This window comes from Gossypium raimondii, chromosome 2 (genome assembly GCF_025698545.1).
Source record: "Gossypium raimondii isolate GPD5lz chromosome 2, ASM2569854v1, whole genome shotgun sequence".
Lineage (NCBI taxonomy): Eukaryota > Viridiplantae > Streptophyta > Magnoliopsida > Malvales > Malvaceae > Gossypium > Gossypium raimondii.
Window position 1 is genome coordinate 24,569,451 of NC_068566.1, and position 23,176 is coordinate 24,592,626.

At 34.3% G+C, this 23,176-nt stretch overlaps 1 protein-coding gene across 1 annotated transcript; it reads left to right on the forward strand.

The window, feature by feature from the left end:
* Positions 1-811: 811 nt before the first annotated feature.
* LOC105788314 (beta-glucosidase 42) lies at positions 812-21,241 on the forward strand. Its single transcript, XM_012615146.2, has 13 exons — positions 812-1,033; positions 1,892-1,958; positions 2,106-2,164; positions 2,919-2,994; positions 4,367-4,441; positions 4,517-4,604; positions 7,408-7,633; positions 8,447-8,562; positions 19,149-19,363; positions 19,435-19,469; positions 19,570-19,672; positions 20,041-20,149; positions 20,775-21,241. Exons 1-13 carry the CDS (start codon positions 929-931, stop codon positions 20,968-20,970), a joined length of 1,470 nt encoding a protein of 489 aa, XP_012470600.1. The 5' UTR covers positions 812-928; the 3' UTR covers positions 20,971-21,241.
* Positions 21,242-23,176: the final 1,935 nt, after the last annotated feature.

Here is a 23,176-nt window from a genome sequence, read left to right on the forward strand (position 1 = left end):
TAAAAATATTTATTCGATAAAATCTGGCAATGCCTCATACTCTATTTCGGCGACGAAAACGGGTAGGGGGTATTACATATCATTTCTCTATTGACATGAACATACACTAACAAAATTTGGGAACGTATCTTCAACAATATTTGCTTCATTCTCAACAAACAAAATACTGATATGTTTAATTTTGGTTTTCAACTGATAAATAAAACAAAAAACTCAAATGGAAAATAAAAAAAAATCTATGTATAACTGGCTTCAGTGCCAATAATGGAAGTCCGACATCGAAAAAGAATTATTATTTTTTGAACGGATAAAAGGGGTGTTGGCCATCAATGTCCCAGCACCCAATTTTTTTTATTAGAAAAAGATGTGCAGACCATCAGTGTCATGACACCCTAATTTTTTTAAAATATTGGTATAATATGTATACCAGTATGATACGATTTAGAAAAAAAATACATTAATGCCGGCCATCTGATGTCCAAAACCCAAAAAAGTCATTTTTTACTCCCAGACACAATAATGAGGTAATGATTCTATCATAAATTAAGTGGGTGCCGGTCATCTAGTGTCTATTACCTTTGGGCACGATTCATTTCAAGTAATTTAGATGATTATTTTTTAACTAGGGTCATTTCTATCAAATAGCCTAAATTGTATAATAAATAGTACAACAAGTAGCAAATTAATCAAATTCTTTTTAGTACAAGTATTACATTGTTAATTAGCTAGTTTTTAGGGGCTAAATGTGACATTAACCTAAAAAAAAACAAATGAAAAGTAATTATTTGAAATCTGGAATCGTTGAGTCGGAAATCTGAAATTGTGACGTAGATTAGAAGCATAAGTACATAAATATACAACAACTGATTCCACTTTCTTCTCATTTCTCAGTTTGCGATTTGAGATAATAGGGTGGGAAAAAGAGGAAATGGCAAAGAAGGAACTTTTTAAAGAAAATGGGGAAGGAGAAGAAGTGTGCAAAGCTGACTTCCCTCCTAATTTTGTGTTTGGGGTTGCCACTGCTGCATATCAGGTATATTATCTATGTGCGGAACTTAAAAAACGCAAGCCATGCATTCTGTTTCAGTTTACGATTTGTCTCTCCAAATTTCTTTGACTTCTGTTCTCGTCTTTTCTCTTCATTTCTTTTGAGATTTCATTATAGGTTCCAGTTTCCTTCATTTTTTTTAAAGATTTTTTTTTCAAAAAATAGGAAAAAAAATTAATGATCCAATGAGCATCGCCATTCACATCAATTTAACTTTTAGTGTTTTCTTTTTTTCCTTTTTGTTAAGTTCATCACCGTCATTGGATGACCCAAGCTTTCCTCACTGGTTAATATCTGGTTCTGAAACAAATTAGAAGGCTCTATATATATTTGCTGGTTTCTTTGATCCACATTCCATGAATCCATAGTAATAAGTTTGATAGAAATAAAAAAGTCAAAGCAATTCAACTGATGAGAAGACTTCAAGAGCTCAAGCCTTTGTTATATTTTGTTTTTTTGGTGGATTTGAAACCTTCTTAAAGTTAAATAAAAATATACTTCTTTATGAACTTAAGAAGTAGAGATGTAAAAATATGGCATTTTCTTTTTAACATCTTACTGGATTGCCATCGAGGGCTTAATTGCTTGATCTTGCTCTCCTCATTATGAAATGCTTGGATTCGGGTCTCACTGGTGGCCTCTTGTTGATGTTAATCTCGAAAGCAGCAATGAAGCTTTCTGAGATGTAAATCTTGCCTTGCCCTAGGGGTTGGAGCAACCTATCTGCCTCTGGATACTTATTTACCAAAAACTAACTCTTACTCGACTTTTAGCAGCCGGCACATTATAAATAATTAAATCCTTTTAGATTTTTGAGTTTAGCTACTTTTTGCATGTTTTCAGATCGAAGGAGCCTGCAATGAGGGTAGCAGGGGTGCTAGCATATGGGATTCTTTTTCACACACAGAAGGTATATGTCTTTTCTCTTTTAAAACAACAACTACTAATAATATAGGAGAAGTGGAACTGACAAATTGTAGCTGTAACTATTTGGGTTGGTAATCTGATATAAGGGGAATTTTCATTTGAACTTGATTGGCAAACTGTGTCTTTCTAGGAAAAATTATTGATGGAAGCAGTGGTGATGTGGCAGTTGATCATTATCATCGATACAAGGTGGGTAATATAGGATTAGCCATGTTATGTTGTGTTTCTTATTTGTTCATTCTAAGAAGTTAAAGTTTTGTATTTTTCAATTTGATTTTATTATTAAGTAAATTCAGGAGATCTGGTGCTCTTTTTTATATTGGGAAGTGGATCTTTAAGAAAAAATTAGGTGTTGTTTATGAAAAAGAGTATCATATGTTGAACAGTATAACTTAAGTCCTAGATATTATCAGTTCGAAAGTTGTTTATGCCTTTGAGTGACTCTAGATGGGGAGGGGTGGTGGTGAAAAGTTCTCTTGAACTATTATCACACGAACAAGGTTTAATTATGCCCCCAGTTCTTGTACCCTTCAAACTTTTGAAATTTAGTGCCTTTGCTTTTAATTTCAATAATTTAGTCCTTGAAATTGTTTGATTTAAAAATTAAAGTCCAAATGTTAACACTATTAACAAACTTCCATTATATTTGAATACCTTGATTTAAAAAATTAAAGTCCATTTGATAACTTATATTCAAATTTTAAAGAAGTCGATTAACATTGTTATCATTTGGACTCTTATTTTTAAATCAAATAAGTGAAGGAACTAAATTCCTGAAATTAAAAGTAGGGAGACCAAATCTGAAAAGTTTGAAAAGTACAGGGACTAGGGGTAGACATGAACATTCAAACAATTATCATAATGTTCGTCACTATGATATAATGTATATTTGTTCACACTGGTCTTTCAGATTTTGATTTTTTGATTTTCTAATGTTATACAGGAAGATGTCAACCTTATACACAAGTTTGGATTTGATGCTTATAGGTTCTCCATATCATGGTCTCGTATCTTTCCTGGTATGCCCTTGTAGTAAATGCCTTCATTTTACCTCTCTCTCACTCTCTAATTTATTTGTTCTTGTAGATGGTTAATGATTGTGTAATGTTATAATATTAAAATTTTCATAGAATAAACATTTGCCTATTAAGTCCTTCTACTTCGTAAGTTTCTCTAGTTAAAAGAATTGTAGTTGATCATAAGTGCAAAATTTAGTCTTCTCCTTTTGGAATGCAGAATTTGGTCTTCCCTTTTGCTTTGTTTCCATCAATTTTCTTTAGTAAATCCTTTCTGCACTTCTGGTTGAGCTTTCTAGAACCAAGGGTGGTCATGGGAAGTTTTTATGCTTATGTATACACCTTAATTTTGATTCTAGATATAGGGAAGACTTGATGAACACGTTATATTTTATCATAGCATGTAAGATTTTTCATTCCTTTTGTTTTGCCAAAATTCTTGGCTGTCTATGGTTCACTTATTCTATATCATGTCTGGACCAAATGTTAGTATTGAACTATTGATTCCCTAAAATAGTCCTTGTCAGTTAACTAAATTTAAGAGTCATTGAAATATTTATTAAATCTTTTAATCTATCCTTGACCACATCATAGAAATATTCTAGTTGGCATTTTAGTTTGAAGATTTTGTAGTAACTAGGAGGTTTGATGGGCTGAATTTTGCGACAATCAATTTAAGAGAAGGTGTATTCTCGTTAGTTTTGAAGTTTTAATTATAATGAATTTTTCAATTGTCATCCAAATTTTATCTTTGTTATTGTGATGCATACTTCGTGTTATTATGACAAATGGGACAATCAGGGTTTCCATAGAAAATGATGTGATGTCTGCATTATTATACAAAGAAAATGCAACATTTGGTTCTCACTAAAAGAAGCCAGCTTCTGGTTGTCTCAAGCATTAAGTACATGTGTAAAACTTATTTAATGGGAAAGTGTGACATAAATGTTTATCTAATAATAAATAGTTGACACAATCATTTCTTTGGTACAAAAACTAAGTAATTGTTAGTTATTAGATGAGTGGATAATAAAACTAGTTTGCCATGTGACTGTGAGATGAAGGATATAGAGAGGTGTTAATAGGTTTTAAATCTATCTTTATTTGCAGTTGGCTATTTTCTTCATTTAAACTTTTCCCCAACTCGTACCCTAAGTGGGTGCAACATTCCTTTTCTTAATAATATAATTTTGGATGATCTAGGGAGCTTATTTTGACCTCCACTATGAAGATCTAAGACCCAACCATGTCCCATAGGCTACTTTATTGGCATTTGAAGTGTGAATTCCTTTTATGCTTTTAGCTTATAGAATTTTGTGTACCTTGAGTTTGGTGACAAATGAAATTGTTATACTATTTTATGTTGTTCCTGTAGATGGTGTGGGAACCAAAGTCAATGAAGAAGGAATTGCCTTTTACAACAACCTTATTAATGCTCTTATTGAAAAGGGTATGGAACCGTTTGTACTTAATTTGCCGTAGCTATGATTGTAACATATGTTAATCAAAGGTCTCATTTTTGCAGGCATTCAACCTTTTATAACTTTGTACCATTGGGATCTCCCTTTGCATCTTCAAGAAACAATTGGAGGGTGGTTAGATAAGCAAATTGTGTAAGTATTATGCCTTCAATGAATTATTTGATAGTCTATTAGAACTAGGGGTGTGATCAAGCCAGGCCTAGCTCAACTAGTGAAATGCTTGAGCTCAGCTCCAACTCACTACATCAAACTTTGCTTGAGCATAGTAAAAGGTTTGTTTGTCCCCACAAACCTTTTTTCAAAATTTTTTCGTGTTTGTTTGAAGAAAATGAACATGGTCAAAGTAAAAAATTTTGCAAGTCAATGAAGAAACCTCGTTTTTAAAGTAAAAGAAGTCAATTTACAGACCCTTTTGCTCAAACTTTTGATTGACAACATGCATTCAACACCTATAAGGAATATTGTTGCCACTCCTTTTTCTCACCAGTGATACCATTGGCGACTTTGCCTTCTTCCTCTTTCTTGCTTCCATATTTTCTTCTTTCATTGTTTGTTTTTGTTTTTTTGTTTTTAACTAGATCCTTGATTCAACCAAATTTGAGAAATGCCCATAAATTTAACAAAACTTCTTTGTGATAGCTAAACCCATTACAAATTTGAATTAGTGTGCTTCATCCTGGAGAAAAAATGTATGATTTTCCATCTCGTCTTCTTTAATCCTATAACCTTTTGATCTAATATGGAAGTAGAGAAGCAATCGAAAGTCTTTTTCCTAAAATGTTAGGTTTAAGGAAGCAATCTAATTGTTACAATCAGGGTTGTCTAAAAACTTTTACAATCTCCATTGAATTTCTCCTTTGTTTAATAATGTAAATCTTTTTCTGAAAACTGAGCAAATAACAAAAAAATATTTGCACATCATCAAAACAACAAAAAATATCAAAATTTCCAAAAAACAAGTTTATGCTTGAAATTATTTTCTGGAAGTCATTTTCAACAAAACAAACAGGCCCTGAGTTTCATTTTTAAACCACACCATCCAATATCTCTCGACTAGACTTGTTTACCTAGTAAAAATGAACTCAACTATCATGGTTGATATCAAATTTGATTGTGTGTTTGAGATTGAATTGAGTTTTTTTATTTGTGATTAAAAGTAATAAAAGATTATATTAAAAAAAAAAAGTTCGATTAGGCTCACAAAGCACTCAAGTTGGGCATTAAGAGGCTTGAACTTGGCTCTCAAGCTTGGATTGGCATTGATTGAACCATGTTCAAGTTTTTCCTGAGCTTATATACACCCTTAGTTGGAACTTGGGCATCACATAATATGTTTCTTGCCTACTAATAGTTTGTTGACAAGAGTCCGCATACTTAGCTCTATTTTAGTTTTAGACAAAGCACATATAGATTTCCATATTGATATTATTCTTTGATTGCCTGATGCTTTCATGGTTATTGGCCCACTTCTAACTTTGATCATTAGCTAGCCTTTAGAAGTTGCAGAAATTTGTGGTTTGACACTCATGATCAAAGGAAAGATATTGAAGCTAGGTATATTGCATCCCACATCAAGGTAGTATGAGATTGTAAATTCCAAATGAAGGAACACCCTTAGAACATACGAATACATGCTTGTCTATTTGTGGCTAAATGGTGGTACCGGTAAAAGTTGACATGCACAAGGGACATAGCAAGTAAGAATAAGAAGAAGATACTTATATTTTATTAGCACCCTTTTGTCACGAATGCTAATATAACACAAGTCATTTTCATTTCTTATGTACATGGGAAACTAGAATACCGTGAGACATCGAATCAGTTAGAATCTATTTCATTTCATTTTCTGGGAAGATTCCTTGTAACATTCTATTGATGTTGCAGACTCGAGCCTACTTTTTCCTTAAATTTAGATGACATTGTGTCTAGGAAGAAGACTAAAACAATAATACCTTGTCCATTGGAGATCTGTTATGCTGCATTGTTTTCCCTTAACAAGTCTTTGGGAAAATTGTTTTTTGTCGTAAGTTCGCATTTTCCTCTGTGTAGCATCAACCCTTTTCCTTTATTATTCAGAAAATGAAATCAAGTTGGAGTTCCGATCAAACAGTTTTCTCTAATATCGGTCTTAAGTTGTTAAGTCACCTGGGGTACTATAAACACGTTACTAGCTTATTGTAAAGTTCAGAATAGATGGCTAAAATTAGTACCAAGACAATGGCGAAATAGAGTCAATCAACACTATCTGGCTCAAAATAAAGATTTAACAAAATGGGATTCAGATGAAAAAGAAAGATTAATTCATTACGAAAAAAAAAAAGATTTTCAAGCGAACTCATTACTGACTCAAGAATATAAACTGAATCAAGAACAAAAAATGGCAAGGTAATCCTGCTGAAGTTTCTCTAATAATAAAATTCTTTACCATAGTTTTTGGGTTTTAGACTTCTTTGCCAGTGTAATGCAGGTTACTATTGATTGGTTGTTATTCAAACTTAGATCACCCAGTTTGGTCCTGCCTTTGGGGCTGTAATTAATAGCTTTGCATAGAGACAAGTTTCTTGTATTTCACATGTCAAGTGTAGAATATATGAAGAAACCTTAATTGTCGATCCTAACTGAAAGTTCTAGTAATATCACTAGAAATATTCTTATGAGGTTAGAGATCAATTCCATTTGAATTATGACTCCCCCTTTTCTCTTTTTCCTTCTTTTTGGCTGGGGGAAGGGGATTCGGGTAACATAGTTGTATCCTTTTAGCTTTAGGGTAAGAGCATGGTAATTATAGATTATATGTATCTTTTGCTTCTAGTATCTCTCTTAACATCAGGGAAAATCTCACACTAAATTATTTCATTTGAGTGTCACTACAAGATTTATGAACCTAATAACATGTATACTAACATTGGAATGGCTTTTACTTGGCCATTTCCAGAAATTACTTTGCCATCTATGCAGATACTTGCTTTGCACACTTTGGTGACAGAGTAAAGAACTGGATCACTATAAACGAACCGCTCCAAACTGCAGTGAATGGGTATGATACTGGGATATTTGCTCCTGGAAGACGTGAAGGTTCTTCAGAAGAACCATATTTGGCTGCGCATCATCAGATCTTGGCCCATGCAACGGCTGGTTCAATATACCGAAGCAAGTACAAGGTACTGCAAAATGAACAGATCTAGAGAAAGATTTAGGGAGTCGGTAAACATCCATCATCAAAAATAGAAATCATTGGTCATGTTGTGCTATATCTTGAAATTCTCTATCTGACAATAAACTACAAAAATAAGAGGTGCTTGAAATTTAGAGGAACTCTTTTACAGTTTTTTAACAACCTTTGTTCTTACTGATTTCCTTTCTTTGTTCTCATTTGTTGGAAAAACTAACCTCTTGCCATCAAAAGGGAAAAGGCAGACTTGAGATCTAATCTAGCAAACTCTTTGAGGATGTTCACTTTTTCGTTTCTTTTTAATTTCCAAAAGATTACATGTTCAAATGCGATTAGGTTATGGACTTATTTCACTTTTGCTGATGTAGGCCTTGATGGCATATAAAATTTTGAATGTGGTTGCATATATAATCTTTACTGATTATTATTTTTAGTTGAATACCTCCTGTTGTCATTAGTAAATAACATAGCTTCAAACTCTCAACTATAATTTTTCACCACCTCAACCAAATTTATAATGTAAAATTAATTTAGATCTGTTTTTTGATGAAACCCACCTTTATATACGGCTGTCTCATTTGGTTATCTTGTCCATTCTCTAAGACTCTCCAAATGAAGGCAAAGATTTATATCCAGGACATACTACAAATTACATTTCCATGCCAATAAATTTTTTTCTTTTTGTGATCATCATATGATTGTCATTTGTAGTTTTCCATGGGAAAAAAAAGAAGAAAACTCTTATATGTATAATGACAAGAATAACATTCTTTCTGCCACTGCTGTTGCTATACTTTTCTAGGATAAGCAAGGTGGACAAATTGGGTTGGTGCTAGATTGTGAATGGGCAGAGGCTAATTCTGATAAAATTGAAGATAAATCTGCTGCATCAAGGCGCCTTGATTTTCAACTTGGATGGTATTTCTTCTTGTGTTCAATGTTTTTCACTTTAGATAACAAGTTAATTATTTTAATCACGTATATAAAGAGTAGAGTTTTTTGTTGGTGACATGAAATTTTTAATTGGATTTCCTGTTTTTTTTTTTTTTTTTTTTGGCTTAAAATATAGAAAGAAGATTCAAATTTGATGTAGCCAAGTTAGGGTGTGAACGAGACATTTCCACTAGTTAGCTATTTGGGTTTGTTACTAGGATACTTGAATTTTGCTTGGGCTATAGAGTGAGTTGAGTTTGAGTATCCTCATGTTGGACCTCGATTAGCTGTGAACATGATAGAACTTTTTTACTTTTTTATTTCATATATTTAGTTTCTAGTTAGTATTAGAAAATCTCAATTTGAACTCAAGCTTAAGTATAAACAATCGAGTTTGAAGTAAAGTATGAGAATCAAGCTTATTTTTACTAGGTATATGAGCTTAATTGAGCCTCATTGAGCAATTTCAAGCAGTTTGATTTTTATTTTGAATTGAGCTCAAGCTTAAAAGTGTTGGGCTTGAGCTTTTTGCCTCGAATTTGAGTTGAGCTTTGTTATGATTGTATGTATGGGATTGATTCAGCTCATTGAAAAGAGACTGAAACCTTCAATTCATCAAAAGGAGATTGAAACCTTAGGACTCGACAAAGAGAGACCTAGATATCTTTAGGATTTTTTTTATAGAAGTTTCACTTAGGGTTTTATTATTTCATGTATCCCTTTAAATAAGGTGTGTTATGGCCTTAATGATCGTGATGATTGTAATGACCAAGATAGCATTTGTTGTGTTCACAATTGCGGCAAACGCAACGTGACCACTATTTAAATGACTAAACCTACCCAACTTGCATTAGTGAAAACTTCAATGTATCAGCTTGTATTCCTTTTGAAGTAGAGACCTTTTCCAAGAGTCATCTTTAAATATCCTAGAATTCTATAGACTGCTTCCATGTGGTCTTGTAGACCAATCATGAATTAACACACAATACTAACTAAAAAAGCAATATAGGGTCTAGTGTGTGACAAATATATCAATTTTTCAAAGAGCCTTTGATATTTGCCTTTGTCCACTAGATTACTTTCATTAGATCCCAATTTTTGACTTGTGTTCATTGAGTACTTGTTGGTTTACATCCAAGCATTCTTGTTTCTTTTAACATATCAAGTACAAAATTTCTTTGAGATACAAAATTCAACTCCTTTAATGCGCTACTTCCATCCTTAGAAAATACTTGACTCGTCTAAAGTCCTTGATCTTGAATTCTTTTACCAATAGTTCTTTAGACAATTCAACTCCACGATATCATTCCTTGTTAAGATTATACCATCTACATAGATAATAAGGGTGGAGAGTTTATTTCTTGTGTATGTTTGACGAATGAAGTATGTTTTGCTTGACTTTGAAAATATCCTTGTCTTTTCACATCTTTAATAAATCTATCAAACCAAGTCTAGGGAGATTGAGCCTATATAGTGATATTTTCAGTTTGCATACCTTTTTCTTGGTGGTCAAATAAAGTTTCATCACCTGTCATTTGGTTCGTTGTTGTTGAATCCACATTGCAATCAATTAATTTTGCTTTTCTGCCATTGAAGGCGCATAAATTATTACCTTTATGAGCCAAGGATGTGGATCCAGCTGCATAGGAAGGAGCAAGGGTTGAAAGTTGAGTTTGACCGACTAATTTTTGGAGTATTTCCAACATTTCTTCACTGATAGCTGAGGACTCGACTACTGGAGAGTATTTCCACCTTTTCCTTAACAAGTCTAGTCCTCTTCCTTGAATCTTGGTCTTGAAATACACAGTATTTGGGATAAATAACCACAATGCATTTTGTGTCTCTAGTAAGTTTCTGCATGGTCACATGATCAATAACCCAAAAGCCAAAATTGGCACTAATATAATGTGAAAAGAAAGATGACAAAAAGAGGATGGAAAAACCATAAACATTTTCTTGAGTAACTTGTATGTAACAATGGTACAAACCTAGGTAGCTATATACAACCAAAAATTATAAACTAGGATATTAGCAATAAAATCCTCTAAATCAGTCCTAAAATGAAGGGTAAAATGATTCTTAATGTAGAAAGAATTGAAATTGTTTGGGAAAGAATCCATGTATGGCTATAAATTATATTGTTAGCTAGGTGTCAAATCTGTCAATATTTGTTCTCCTAAGATCTTTGGTTGCACAACTTATGTGCACGTTTAAAAAAGATCAGTCTAAATTAAATTCGAGGGCAAAAAAGTGCGTTTTCTTGGGATATGCTCCTAACAAAAAGGGTATGAATTTTATAATTTATTTACCAAGAAATTTTATACAACTATGAATGCAACTTTTTTGGAAAATTTACCTTTTTTCAGCAAAAGTTTCATTCAAGTGGAGAAATTAGAGGAACTGGATTTCTGGGAAATAGAACCTTTACCGTAAATAATTTTTGACTCTTCAAAACAAAACCTACTAAATTGGATAAGGGAACTAGGATCAACCAACTTGGAAACACTGAATTTGATATTGGTCTATCATATATGGAAATACTACGAATGGCAAAAAAATTGATCCAATCTTGAGCCTATGGTTTATTTTAGGAGAAATATCCTTAATAGAAGTAAAGATCATTTGTTCTTCCAAGCACACATACATAACAAATCCTTGAGTGAAGTTCATCCAAATATATTAGGTAATTTGGATTCCATTGATCCTTCATCCTCTTTGCCCTTTATTTTAAATCCTGATGAAATTGTTTTTCCTGAATCTAGTCTAAAGCCCAATACCTATTATTCCTATTCAAGAATCATATCTTCTTATTGCCTTAAGAAAAGAACCCGAACTTGCACTAAACATCAAATTGTCAAGTACATCTCCTATGACAACCTTTCTACCAAGTATAGAGCTTTCACTTCTAAGATTTCAAACATTGTGGTGCCTAGAAATATTAAGGAAGCACTAGATGAGCGGAATTGGAGATTGGCAGTATTTGAAGAGATGATGGCATTAGAGATGAATGGTACATGGGAGATAGTTGAACTATCCTTTGAGAAGAAGGTTGTAGGGAGCAAATGGGTATTCACAATCAAAAGTAAAGCATATGCTAGTATAGAAAGGTATACGACATGATTAGTAGCCCAAGGCTTTACTCAAACTTATGGGATAGATTACTGAGAAACTTTTTCCATTGTTGGAAAGATAAATACAATCTGAGTCTTGTTATCTCTTGTTATGAATTCTAGTTGACCTTTGTATCAACTTGATGTGAAAAATGCTTTTCTCAATGGAGATCTAGAATAGGTATTTATAAGCCTACCATTGGGCTTTGAAGAAGAACTTGGGGCTAGAAAAGTTTGCAAACTAAAAAAGGACGTATGGATTCAAGCAGTCACCTAGAGCATGGTTTGAACGTTTTAGCAAGGTAGTAAAGAAGTATAGGTTTATACGAAGTCAAGCGGATCACACCATGTTTTACAAGCATTCAGGAGAAGGTAAGGTTGCTATATTAATAGTATATGTTGATGATATTATCTTAATAGGAGATTATGATGCGATGGATATATTGAAAAGGAGATTAGCCAAGGGAATTTGAAATAAAAAACCTAGGAGTTCTAAAATACTTCCTTGGAATGGAGTTTGTGAGGTCTAATGGGGGAATTATTGTAAATCAACGTATGTATTTGATTTACTTGATGAACAAACATTACGGGTTCCAAATTGGCAGAAACTGCCATGCACTCATTTGGTCCTGAACATTTTAAGGTTGTCTATAGGATTCTATGGTATTTAAAAGAGACACCAGGCAAAGGGTTGTTCTTTAAATCTCGAGGACATCTTCAAATTGAAGCCTATATAATGCAAATTGGGTTGGGAGTATAATTGATAAGAGATCGACCTCGGGATATTGTACATATGTTGGCGGTAACTTAGTAATTTGGCGTAGTAAAAAGCAAAGTGTAGTTGCGAGTAGTGTAGAAGTTGAGTTTAGGGCGGTGCTCATGGTATCTGTGAAGTAATGTGGACTAGGAGAATACTACAGGAGTTGAGAGCTTCAGAGCTCGTACCTAACAAGTTCTATTGCGATAATAAGGCTACTATTTCTATAGCTAACAATCTAGTTCTTCATGATCGTACGAAGCATGTTGAAGTGGACAAGCATTTTAATAAAGAAAAAATAGGTGGTTTAGTGTGCATGACTTAGGTTCCTACTGAAGATCAAGTAGCTGATTTGCTCACAAAAAGACTACCGAGAAAACAATTCGACTTTATAAAAACCAAGCTGACTATGAAATATTTTTAAATCAACCTGAGGGAGAGTGTAGAAAGAATTGAAATTGTTTGGGAAAGAATCCGTGTATAGTTGTAAATTGTATGGTTAGTGGGTGGTAGGGACGAATGCGGAATAAGATCGCAAATTTGACCTAAGGCTCTAGATGAATAAGGAAATTTGGAGTTTGACTTAAAATGAAGCATAAACAATCGAAGTTAAAATTGAAAGGGCAGAAAATCAAGTACTAAAAGAACAAGAAGATCGAATTAGGAATTAAGGTTCTTGAAAGAATCCAAGTCGATCAAGAAAGCGCTTGTTCTTGATGCATTCCAAACAAAATAAGGCTGTCAATTAACTGAAAATAAACGGTTAGAACAGATTTGCAGATTAAAGACTAAAATCGAATGAAATAAAAAAACCAGATCAAAACAAAGTTCAACTAGCCAAGAAGAATGAAGAACCCAATGTTTGAAGTGATTTAGGTTGTCTTTGATGAAGATGTCGAATTGAGATCTAAACAAAAGAAACAAAACATATTAAAAATTAAATGAAAACAAACGAAAAAGAAACCCAACAACAAAGAAATGTAGGGGTGGGAAAAGGGAATCTAAGAATGAGTAGAATAAGGTTTCTTAGAAGAGAAAGAATCATTCTTGAACTTTAAAGAAGCCTTCAATCAGATATGGAACAAAATAACAAAAACAGTTTAGTATAATGAAGAATTAAGCCAAAAGCAAATTGTTTTGTGACAAGAATTCAAACAGCAAGAAAAGCAAAGAATTTCTAATTTTGGGATGTTTCTTAATGAGGTGAGATATGAGAACACCCCACTTAATTAAAAAAAGATCTGAAATCAAGTAAATTCAAAGATTAGATTCAAAATAATAAGAACAAAATAGGAAAAAAAGGGAAAAAAAAAAGAGATGGAAAAAATAAGAGTGGCATGTAGAAGTCCTTAAGAACCTTGAAAACAAGATGAATCTACAATCCTTTTCAAATTACTCTAATTTTCCCTCCAAGAAAAAATCATTGACAAGAAAAAACTTAAAAATGATTCCCCAAATCTAAAAATATTGTTAAACTCTTTTAAAAGAAATCTCAGGAAAAGTTTTTTTAAAAAAAACTTAAAGAGAATTTTATTAGCTCAAAAAAATAATCAATAAATTAATAAAAGGGGAAGGGGGCGCACTCTATTTATAGCTTCCCTAGTTAGTCTCCTAATTTTAATAGGATTTGAAGTGTGCCAACTAATCATGACAATTCAGTCGACACCTTATCAAATAACTAAAATGTGAAATTAAATCTTTAGCGTGAAATTGAATGGGAAATTCGTCCAAAGGTCTAAATGGGTTTCTTGGGTCGAATTTTTACATGTTGATCTACTAATTAAGTAAAATTAAATAGAAAATTTAAAATGTTTACAAGCTATGCCACTTTAACAATTTGACTAGATATTCAACTAAGTCCTGTCATGGGTTGCGATTTAAAGCCAGTGACCAAAGCACAAAGAGCGTCCTATGGAGGTATACATATTTAATAGGACTCATTTAACCCACTTGAACTAACCCGATTAGAAAAATAAGTGATGAAGTTCATCTACTTGAGGCCTTGGTGGCCCAGTGAAGCATTTATGGGAAATTAGGGCTACCTTAGTAAATAAAGAAAGTAAATTTAAAATTTTTGTGATTTGATAAAGATTTGATTTTGTAATCTTGTGGATTATTAAAATCCCTTAATTGTACATAGGCTTCAATCTCGTTTGTCAATGTAATTCAATCTATACTGTCGGTTTTATAATTAATCATTGTTTTCCATTCTTTAGCAGTGAATACTAAATTAAGAGCATTTACTCAAATACCTTCTGTGCATTGCTTTTTGTGGTTATAATTAATCATTGTTTTTGAGATTCCATTTGAAATGAAGGAATCGCCTAAGGCCGCATGGATTGCGAGACGAAAAGTCTAGCCTTATGACAGTTGATATTCGTGCTAAGGCTACGAAGGCACCATTCGAGATGTCAAAAGTTGTCGATTAGATTGAGCCAATGGACACCTGTGGGAGGGTTAGGAAAGCAAGCCGATCAAGGACATTTTGTCGGCTTTTGAAGGACAAGTGGTTAATTTTGAGGAGTTTGTGGGGGGTGTGAGAGACTTTAGGTGATCGAAAGACGCATTGATAAGTGAGACTTAATGAGGGAGCAGTTCAGAGATTTTGTGGAGTTTTTCAATTCCAATGTGAAAAAGATTTATAGGGTGCTTAATTCCACTGTGGGTAAGTTGATGGAAAAGAATGATGCTGTCAAGGCCATGATGATGGCTTCGAAAGAAGAAATAATGACCACGACGAGGGCTTTGAATACAAGAATTGAGGAGCTCAAAAGAGAGCTTGTTATGTGTCAAGCTACTGTGAGTAGAGGAGTGTTGGGTGCAACACTCAACCGTGAGATAGATGTTTCGAAGTCGAAAGAGTTTACAGGGACAAGATTCGCAAGTGATGTGGACAACTTTTTGTGGGGAATGGAGTAATTTTTGTGCCAAAGGCATCATGGACGATGTTATCAAGGTAAACACTATTGCTATATATTTCATTGATGTTGCTTTGTTATGGTGGCATCGTAGATCTATGGATGAGAGACGTGATGGAACCGCAGCTAAGACTTTGGTAGAGTTCCAAAAGGAATTCAAGGCACAATTTTACTCGGAGTATGTCGAGGATGATGCTTGGGCAAAGTTGTGCCGGTCTATGCAACAGGTCACAGGTAAGGAGTGTGTAGGATTTCAATGAGCTCATACTTCAGATTTTTTATTTGAGTGAGTATGAGGCGTTTTTCTCCTAAATTGATGGGTTGAAGCCATGGGCGAAGCAACAATTGCAACGCCTAAGAGCCCAGAAACTTATTAAAGTCATGACGGTAGGGAATCCTTAACTAAACTTGTTCTGATGAAAGAGAATTTCGAGTCTTCAAAGCCAAATGGAAAGGGCAATGGTGGGGAAGATGAAGGACATGACGAGTATGACAACGTAATAGTGGCAACAATGACAATAGGGAACCACGAAATGGTAAGTGGAAAATCAACAACCCAAAGGAGAAAGAAAGTGAGATAAAATGCTTCATTTGCAGTGGTCCACATATGGTAAGGAACAATTTAAAGATATCAGTGTTTTCAGTTATCAAAGGGGATGTTGAGCCAAAAGAAGAGGCCATGAGGCTTAGTTTTATTGTGAGGGTTCTTGAAGCCAAGAAATCCAAGGAGAGTGAGAAAAAGCTAGTGAAATGTTTTTTTGTGTTATCGGCCGCATAGGTTGCAGGACTGTTTAGAGCGATTTAAGTTATCTGCGACCAGTAAGGGAGAGAAACCGGAGCCCGATGAGAGTAAGACTTCAAAGCTTGAGTCGTAGTACTCATTCTTGCAAAGAGTACTAACAGGCAGTTATGGTTGATACTTGTGGATATTAACATTGCGGGTTAGAGAAAGTGCTCTTGTCGATAAAGAAGCATCAAATTTGTTCATATCGGAGAGAATCACAAGCAAACTCGGTCTCTCGATTAGAAAATCGAATAAGAGGATTAAGATGGTAAATTTCAAAGAGATTTTTACCGTGGGAGTAGCACGAGGAGTTGAGCTACAACTCGGCGAGTGGAAGGGCAAGGTAGATTTTGAGTTAATCCACTTAAATGATTACGATTTTCTTTTTAGCTTGAACTTCCATGACAGGATTAAGGCATGTCTTTTTCATTTTGTCGATTGCTTTCATATATTTGATAATTTGATATCACGAACTGTTGTGTCGATAAACCGAGACATGAAGGTTGGAATCAAGGTTTTTCCGGCAATCTAACTAGCCGAGAATGTTTCGTATGGGAAGAACATTAACTCAATAGATCGGACTGCTGAGGAAAGCTCATATGGAAATGTTAGTTGGGTTAAAGCCTGTTGAGTCATTAGTGGGGCTACTACCTATGATAAAGGTGGGTTGTGCATCGGACTTTTGCGGTAAGGTGGTGATGCAAATTGGCCAGTTGAGACGAATAAATGTTGAGTGAGGTATGTCTCAAACATTTCGTTAGTGTTTTTCGTTCTAATTTATTGGTTTGGCAAGACACAAGAGTCCTTTCAAAGTTCTGAAGTGGGAAAGTCGAGGGACTTATAAATTAGAGTAGGAAAACTCAAGGTTAGTCTAGTGTTCAATGTGGGCATGCCAAAACCTGGTTGTTTGGATCAAGAAGACCCCGATCGAGGTAAGTCAGAATGTGGGCAAGTAAGAGCAACGAGCTCTTGCGAACGAGGTGTACCAAAAAGAAGCAAAACGGGTCGAGTTAGGAAACGACAGAAGCCGAAACAAAAGTTTTGAGGGGCGGGACTACCCAATAGTGAAGTTAGTCAAGAAAGGGCTAAGGTGTCGAGAAAGTTCCGAGGCGAATCAAAACAATCCCATTCCAAGGATGCAACAAAGGTGGTGTGAGAATGAGTGGGGGAGAATGTCACGAGCCGCGGTTCAGAGCTTGTGACTAAAGCAGAAAGAGTGTCTCATGGAGGTCTACATATTAAATGGGGCTCATTAACCCGCTTGAACTGATTCGATTCGAAGAACAAGTGATTGAACTCATCCACTTGAAGTTTGGTGGTCCAGCGAATCATTTATGAGAAATTAGGATTATTTGGGTAAATAAGGAAAGTAATTTTAAAAGATTTGTAATTTGATAAAATTTGATTTTGTAATCTTGGGGATTATGTAAATCCCATAATTGTAAGTAGGTTTCGATCTTGTCTGTTGTTGTAATTCGATCTATACCATTGGTTTTGGGGGAATTTAACTATAAATATAGAGCCTTTCCTTCATTTGTTTTAATTCATTGTATTCCATTCTTTAGTAGTGAATGCTAAATCGAAAGCATTTACTTAAATACCTTGTATGCATTGCTTTCCTGTGATTATTCTGTTTTTTCGAGCTTCTTTTGTCTTTGAGATTGCTTCTGCTATATTTTGGTGCATTAGAAAAATTTTGCGATAATTCTCAATTTGTGAGAGTTAGGCTGACTTAGTCGCATTTGAAGCGAAAGAATCGCCTAAAGCTACACGGATTACGAGACAAAAGGTCTAGTCCTGTGACACTTCTCCGAATTTCATTATGGGCTTGTGGACATCTCAATGAGCCGATTTTTAAGAACTTGTACTTGTGATCTATTTGCTCCCAAAACTGACTCGTTTAAGCTTGTGCATGTAATCTATTGGGCACTGACTTCAAGATTCGGTTTCTTGGACAAAAAATTTCAAGATTTGAAATCTTGATTTCCTTTACTCCTCGTATGCGCTTTTAAGGCCTTTGTAACGAAGTCTTGTATGGTCCCATTCAGTCATGCTTTGGTTTGCTTGGCTTTTGACCTTGTTATTAGGCTTTGAAGTAGTGTAAGCCCATCATGTCTATGAGCTAGATATTAGGCCTAACCCATCACGTCTATGAGCCTGATATTGAGCCTTGATGCTTGAATCACTAGGTGTCAAATTTGTCAATATTTTTCTCTTAAGAATTAGTGATATTATTTTGTACTTTATATAGGTTGTAACTTTACAAAAGATTACTCAATGAATTGATTCAATATTCCACTATATTCATGATTTCAAAGTCTTAAAATTCAGGTCCTAAATCACTATAATTGATACATAATGTTCTAAAATAATTGATTGTTTTCCCTCATATGCATTAGTTGTAAATAGTCAATCTGTCAAGCTTTCTATAATTTCTAAGTTACGAGGTCTGGAAAAATCAGTTCAAGACTAATGCAAATGTTCTCATAAATGTAAATGGAAAATGTTCCCTTTATTATATTGAGAAATGTTGCATGTAAAAATGTTGACAGCCTTGAATAGTAGCTGTTGACAGCCAATATTTGACAGCCATGAGATTCTTCCAATCTCTGTAAATTAAGGATTAGATATACTTGAAATTAGGGATTGTATATTATTTCGTGCCTTAGATAATTTTTTCTCTTTGTATAAATACCTATCTAATTATTTTTTTTGTATGAGTGAAAATTTTTCAAATCCGTTTAAAATTCGTCCCTCAAATGTCTAATTTCATCAAAATATTTATGATGCTTTGCAACAAGAATCTCTTGTGGGTGAGATAGGTGAGGATACTTATATTGGCGTTGATGTTCAATGGCAAGGTAACAAGCAATTTAAACTGCAGGCACTGCTAAAAGAAGAGTTATTTTCGTAATCAAAATATTATTGAACATTTTATGTACATCATCCCCAACTGACCCTGTTGATCAAATTACATCCTAATTGCAATACTATTGCTACAGGTACTTGTGCCCATTATATTATGGAGACTATCCTGCAGTTATGCTTGAAAGATTAGGAGATCGACTTCCCAAGTTCTCAGAGGAAGAAAAGAAATTGCTTTTAAACTCTTTGGACTTTCTTGGTCTTAATCATTATACGTCGAGGTTTATTTCTCATGCAACAAGTTGTTCTGAAGAAAGTTATTTCTATAAAGCACAAGAGATGGAAAGAATCGGTAATAATTTCCATGTTTATGTGTTTATGTCTATCTGTGATTTGTATACTAATGTTCTCAGTAATTATCAGTTGAATGGGAAGGGGGTGAAAAGATTGGTGAAAAGGTGCATACTCTTTTGTCTCTTTGTTGTACATGTGTATTTTATATGATACCACATCTTTCTTTGGCTCATTTCTATATGCTAAAATATTAAAGCATGGCAGGCAGCTTCAGAATGGCTTTACATTGTCCCTTGGGGACTCCGGAAGGTTCTCAATTATATAGCGCGAAAATACAATAATCCCCCAATATACATCACCGAGAATGGTATGCAGTTTGACTTTAAGAATTGCAATGATAATCAATTTATGGTTTCTGCTTTTGCTTTTGCATCTATTTTTCATATAAGCAGTTTCTGCATGGTTTATTTAGTGACACCCTATATAAAAATCTTTCTTACTTCTAGAAGACATTTTCTTTTTAGCAACTTAGGGAATATTCCTTGTGAGCTGGTCAAGCACCTCATAAATGAGGTATCTTTCTGGTTCAGCCTCTTGACGGGCTACTGTAGAACCTTCTGTAGTCGGCATACAATTGTACAATCAACTGGTATCCTTACTGCTAAACAAGCTTGGTTTGCTTCTCCTCCGCTGATTTTTATTTTTTTCTATTTTTCTGTGTCAAATTTTTGGCAGGGATGGATGATGAAGAGGACAACAGTTTGCCCCTCAGTGAGATTCTTGATGACAAATTAAGAGTTCACTACTTTAAGGGATACCTTGCTGCAGTCGCTCAGGCAATCAAGTGAGTTGGTCCACTTTTAATTTTCATATGACATGCAGACTTTACGAATTAAATCAACTACAAAACTGGAAGTTCCCAAGGGGATATTCCGGTGATAGGAACTTGCAGATTTTATGTTGAAAATCTCAAGCTCAAGTGAGATTGGCGGGATGGAATTTACATGGGATGTGGGAGGTGTTAATGAGTCTGCTTTTGTACTAAAAAATGAAAACTCATCACCCCTAATCTTTTTAAAAGATCAAATAAAAAGGTAATGTTGAGAATAATGGATAGCCACCAAGGTTACAAATTCATACGTAGTTTAAAATAGTTTATATGTAATCCATCATAAACAACATTATTGGGATTTAGTCCACGTATTTGGAGAATTCTTATAACTAAAGATGGATGAAATTTGCTAATTGAGCATCTTCTTGGAGGTTTATTTGAATGTGGTCGGTGTAATTAAATCCTCAAATATTTTATTAGTATTTATTTATACATATATTATGTCTGATGATATTATCAAAGTTCAGTATTGAACCCACTTGATTGCATGGAGTGTTGAATATTACTTGTGTTTATAGTCAATGGAAGAAATTCAAGTTCATTACATTTACATTTACATTTACATATTTACATACAGGGATGGAGCAGATGTGAGGGGATACTTTGCATGGTCATTATTAGACAATTTTGAGTGGGCTCAAGGCTATACCAAGCGCTTTGGTTTGGTTTATGTAGATTACAAGAACAGTCTCACTCGGCATCCCAAGTCTTCAGCATATTGGTTCTCACGGTTCTTGAAAGGTGGTGAAAAGAAAAATGGCAAGGAAAACTAAATTGTCTGAAGCTGAAATTGCCAAGCTACAAAACTAGTCTTTTCATCTCGAATCCATAGTGTTTTAGCCAAGAAGAATATAAAAAGTTCGCTTAAGTGGTTGGGAAGGGTCTAACTTTAAAGAACTGAAATGGAACGTTTCTGATGCTATTTGTGTTTTCTGTAAAGCAGATATGATGAGGTACATTAAGTGCCTGGTATGCTTTTTTTGCAGCCTTTTTGTTTTGATGTCATACATACTATATATGAAATAAGCTGGTGTGTAACTCCAAGACGTATTTGCTACTTTATTTTTCAATTATCATTACTTTCTAAGTAAATCAGAGTATGTAGAAGATAGTAGTAATAACATACCAGGCTGACCTTTGTTCAGTTGGTACCGGAGGACTGAAGTGGGTTCTTTAGAGGTGGCAAATAAGTAGTTCCACAGTGTTTGGCTTGGATCAGGCATTCTGGTATTAAAAAGTTTAGCTAACTTTGGATTTTGATTTACTCCAAGATGGATGACTTGAGATTATGAAAATGGATCAAGTTTAGTCCGGATGTTTAGCAACAATAGTTAATCCCAAGCATTTTGATCTGTCTCTGGTGCGAAGAACAAGTGGAGAAGGGTTCAAAAACTAAATAGTACGAATGAGTTTGAACTGCAAAGTCTATGTCCTGCCTATTGGTTTCATGGCCTACATTTTGGTGATGAAGAAAGGCTATCTAAGCTTAGAGCTATTGTCTTCCCTTTTTTGGCCTCTGTATTGATGCACCACTCGGAAAGGCCTCTAATTTTGGGGATCAAGTAGGCACAATCCGTTAATATAAGGCAAAACAACATGAAGATGCCTTCCGATTGTGATCTACTGAGAGCTTCCATGATGCAAAGAGCCATCTGATTCAAAACTAACGAGAAGCATGAAAAGGCAAAGCAGATACCAGCTGAAGCTTTTATATGGAGTGGTGATGGGGATCATTAGGTAACTCCATTTCATGTGGGGGAGAAAGAAAAAACCTCAGCCAGTTATTAGTAGGGGTGTTCAAATTTTGGTTAAAACTGAATTAACCAACCGAACCGAACTAATTCAGTTAATTGGCCGGTTAATTGTTTTTCGAAAGTTTGGTTATCGGTTAATTTGGTTCGAAATCGAATAATTAACCAAATTAATCAAACTTTCAAAAAAACAATATTATATATTACCAATTCGGTTAATTTTGGTTAATTTCGGTTAATTTTAATTTGGTTAATTTGGTTAAATGAACATTACCAATTTATTTTTTATATGTTTTATATTTGTTTTAACAAAAACAAAAACAAAAACAAAATTTCGGTGAATTCGGTTAACTGACCGAATTAACCGAAATAGTTCAGTTCGGTTAATTTGTTTTGAAAAATTTCTGTTCAGTTAACGGTTAAGAGTTTAAAAAGTTTGATTAATTTAGTTAATGCTAGCTCAGTTCGATTAACCGGTTAACCGATTTAACACCCCTAATTATTATCATTATCGTTGCCATTGTCTTCATCTTCTTTCTTGCTTGTCTTTCTCAGCATTTATATATATATATATACCCAAGCTACAAGGCAATCTGTTTGCATGTTTCCCAATCTGAAAAAACTTAGGTATTTTGTTATGTAGTAAACAGAAAAGAAAGTTATTGCAACAACATTGTCAGTGGTCGACTAGATGCAGTTACATTTCTTCTCTTTTCAATTACTTTCCTTTCCTAAGGCCTTCTCTTCCATACGCCCTAACGATCTAAGAATCTCCAGACCAGAGCTACTCTTATCAATGCTTTGATGGCGAACTAGGTGAGTTCCCTTAGATGCAGTTTCTTTACCTGGGAAGGCTCTAGATATAAGACTGTTCAGTCTCTCGTTTTCTAGTGCAAGTATTGCCCGTATCAGTATTCCCATTGATTGAGTGTAATTCCTTATATAGGCGAACCGTAATAAGAGCGCTAGACAGAGATGCCTAGACTGACTCTCTGAGCTAGACAGACAACCTTAAAGCCCTTTTACAACCTTTGCTATCGTTTAGCGGCTACCAAAGCTACTAAAAGCTACTAAAAAAACTCAAAAAACGGCATTTCTAGAAAACTAGAAATGGAGAAGATTATAGCCTTAAAAGGATGTCTTCTTTCATTCTTATTGCAATATTGTCAGTGGTTGACATACAACTCGTTGGATCTCTCTCTATTCCTGTCTCTCTTAGAACTTAACA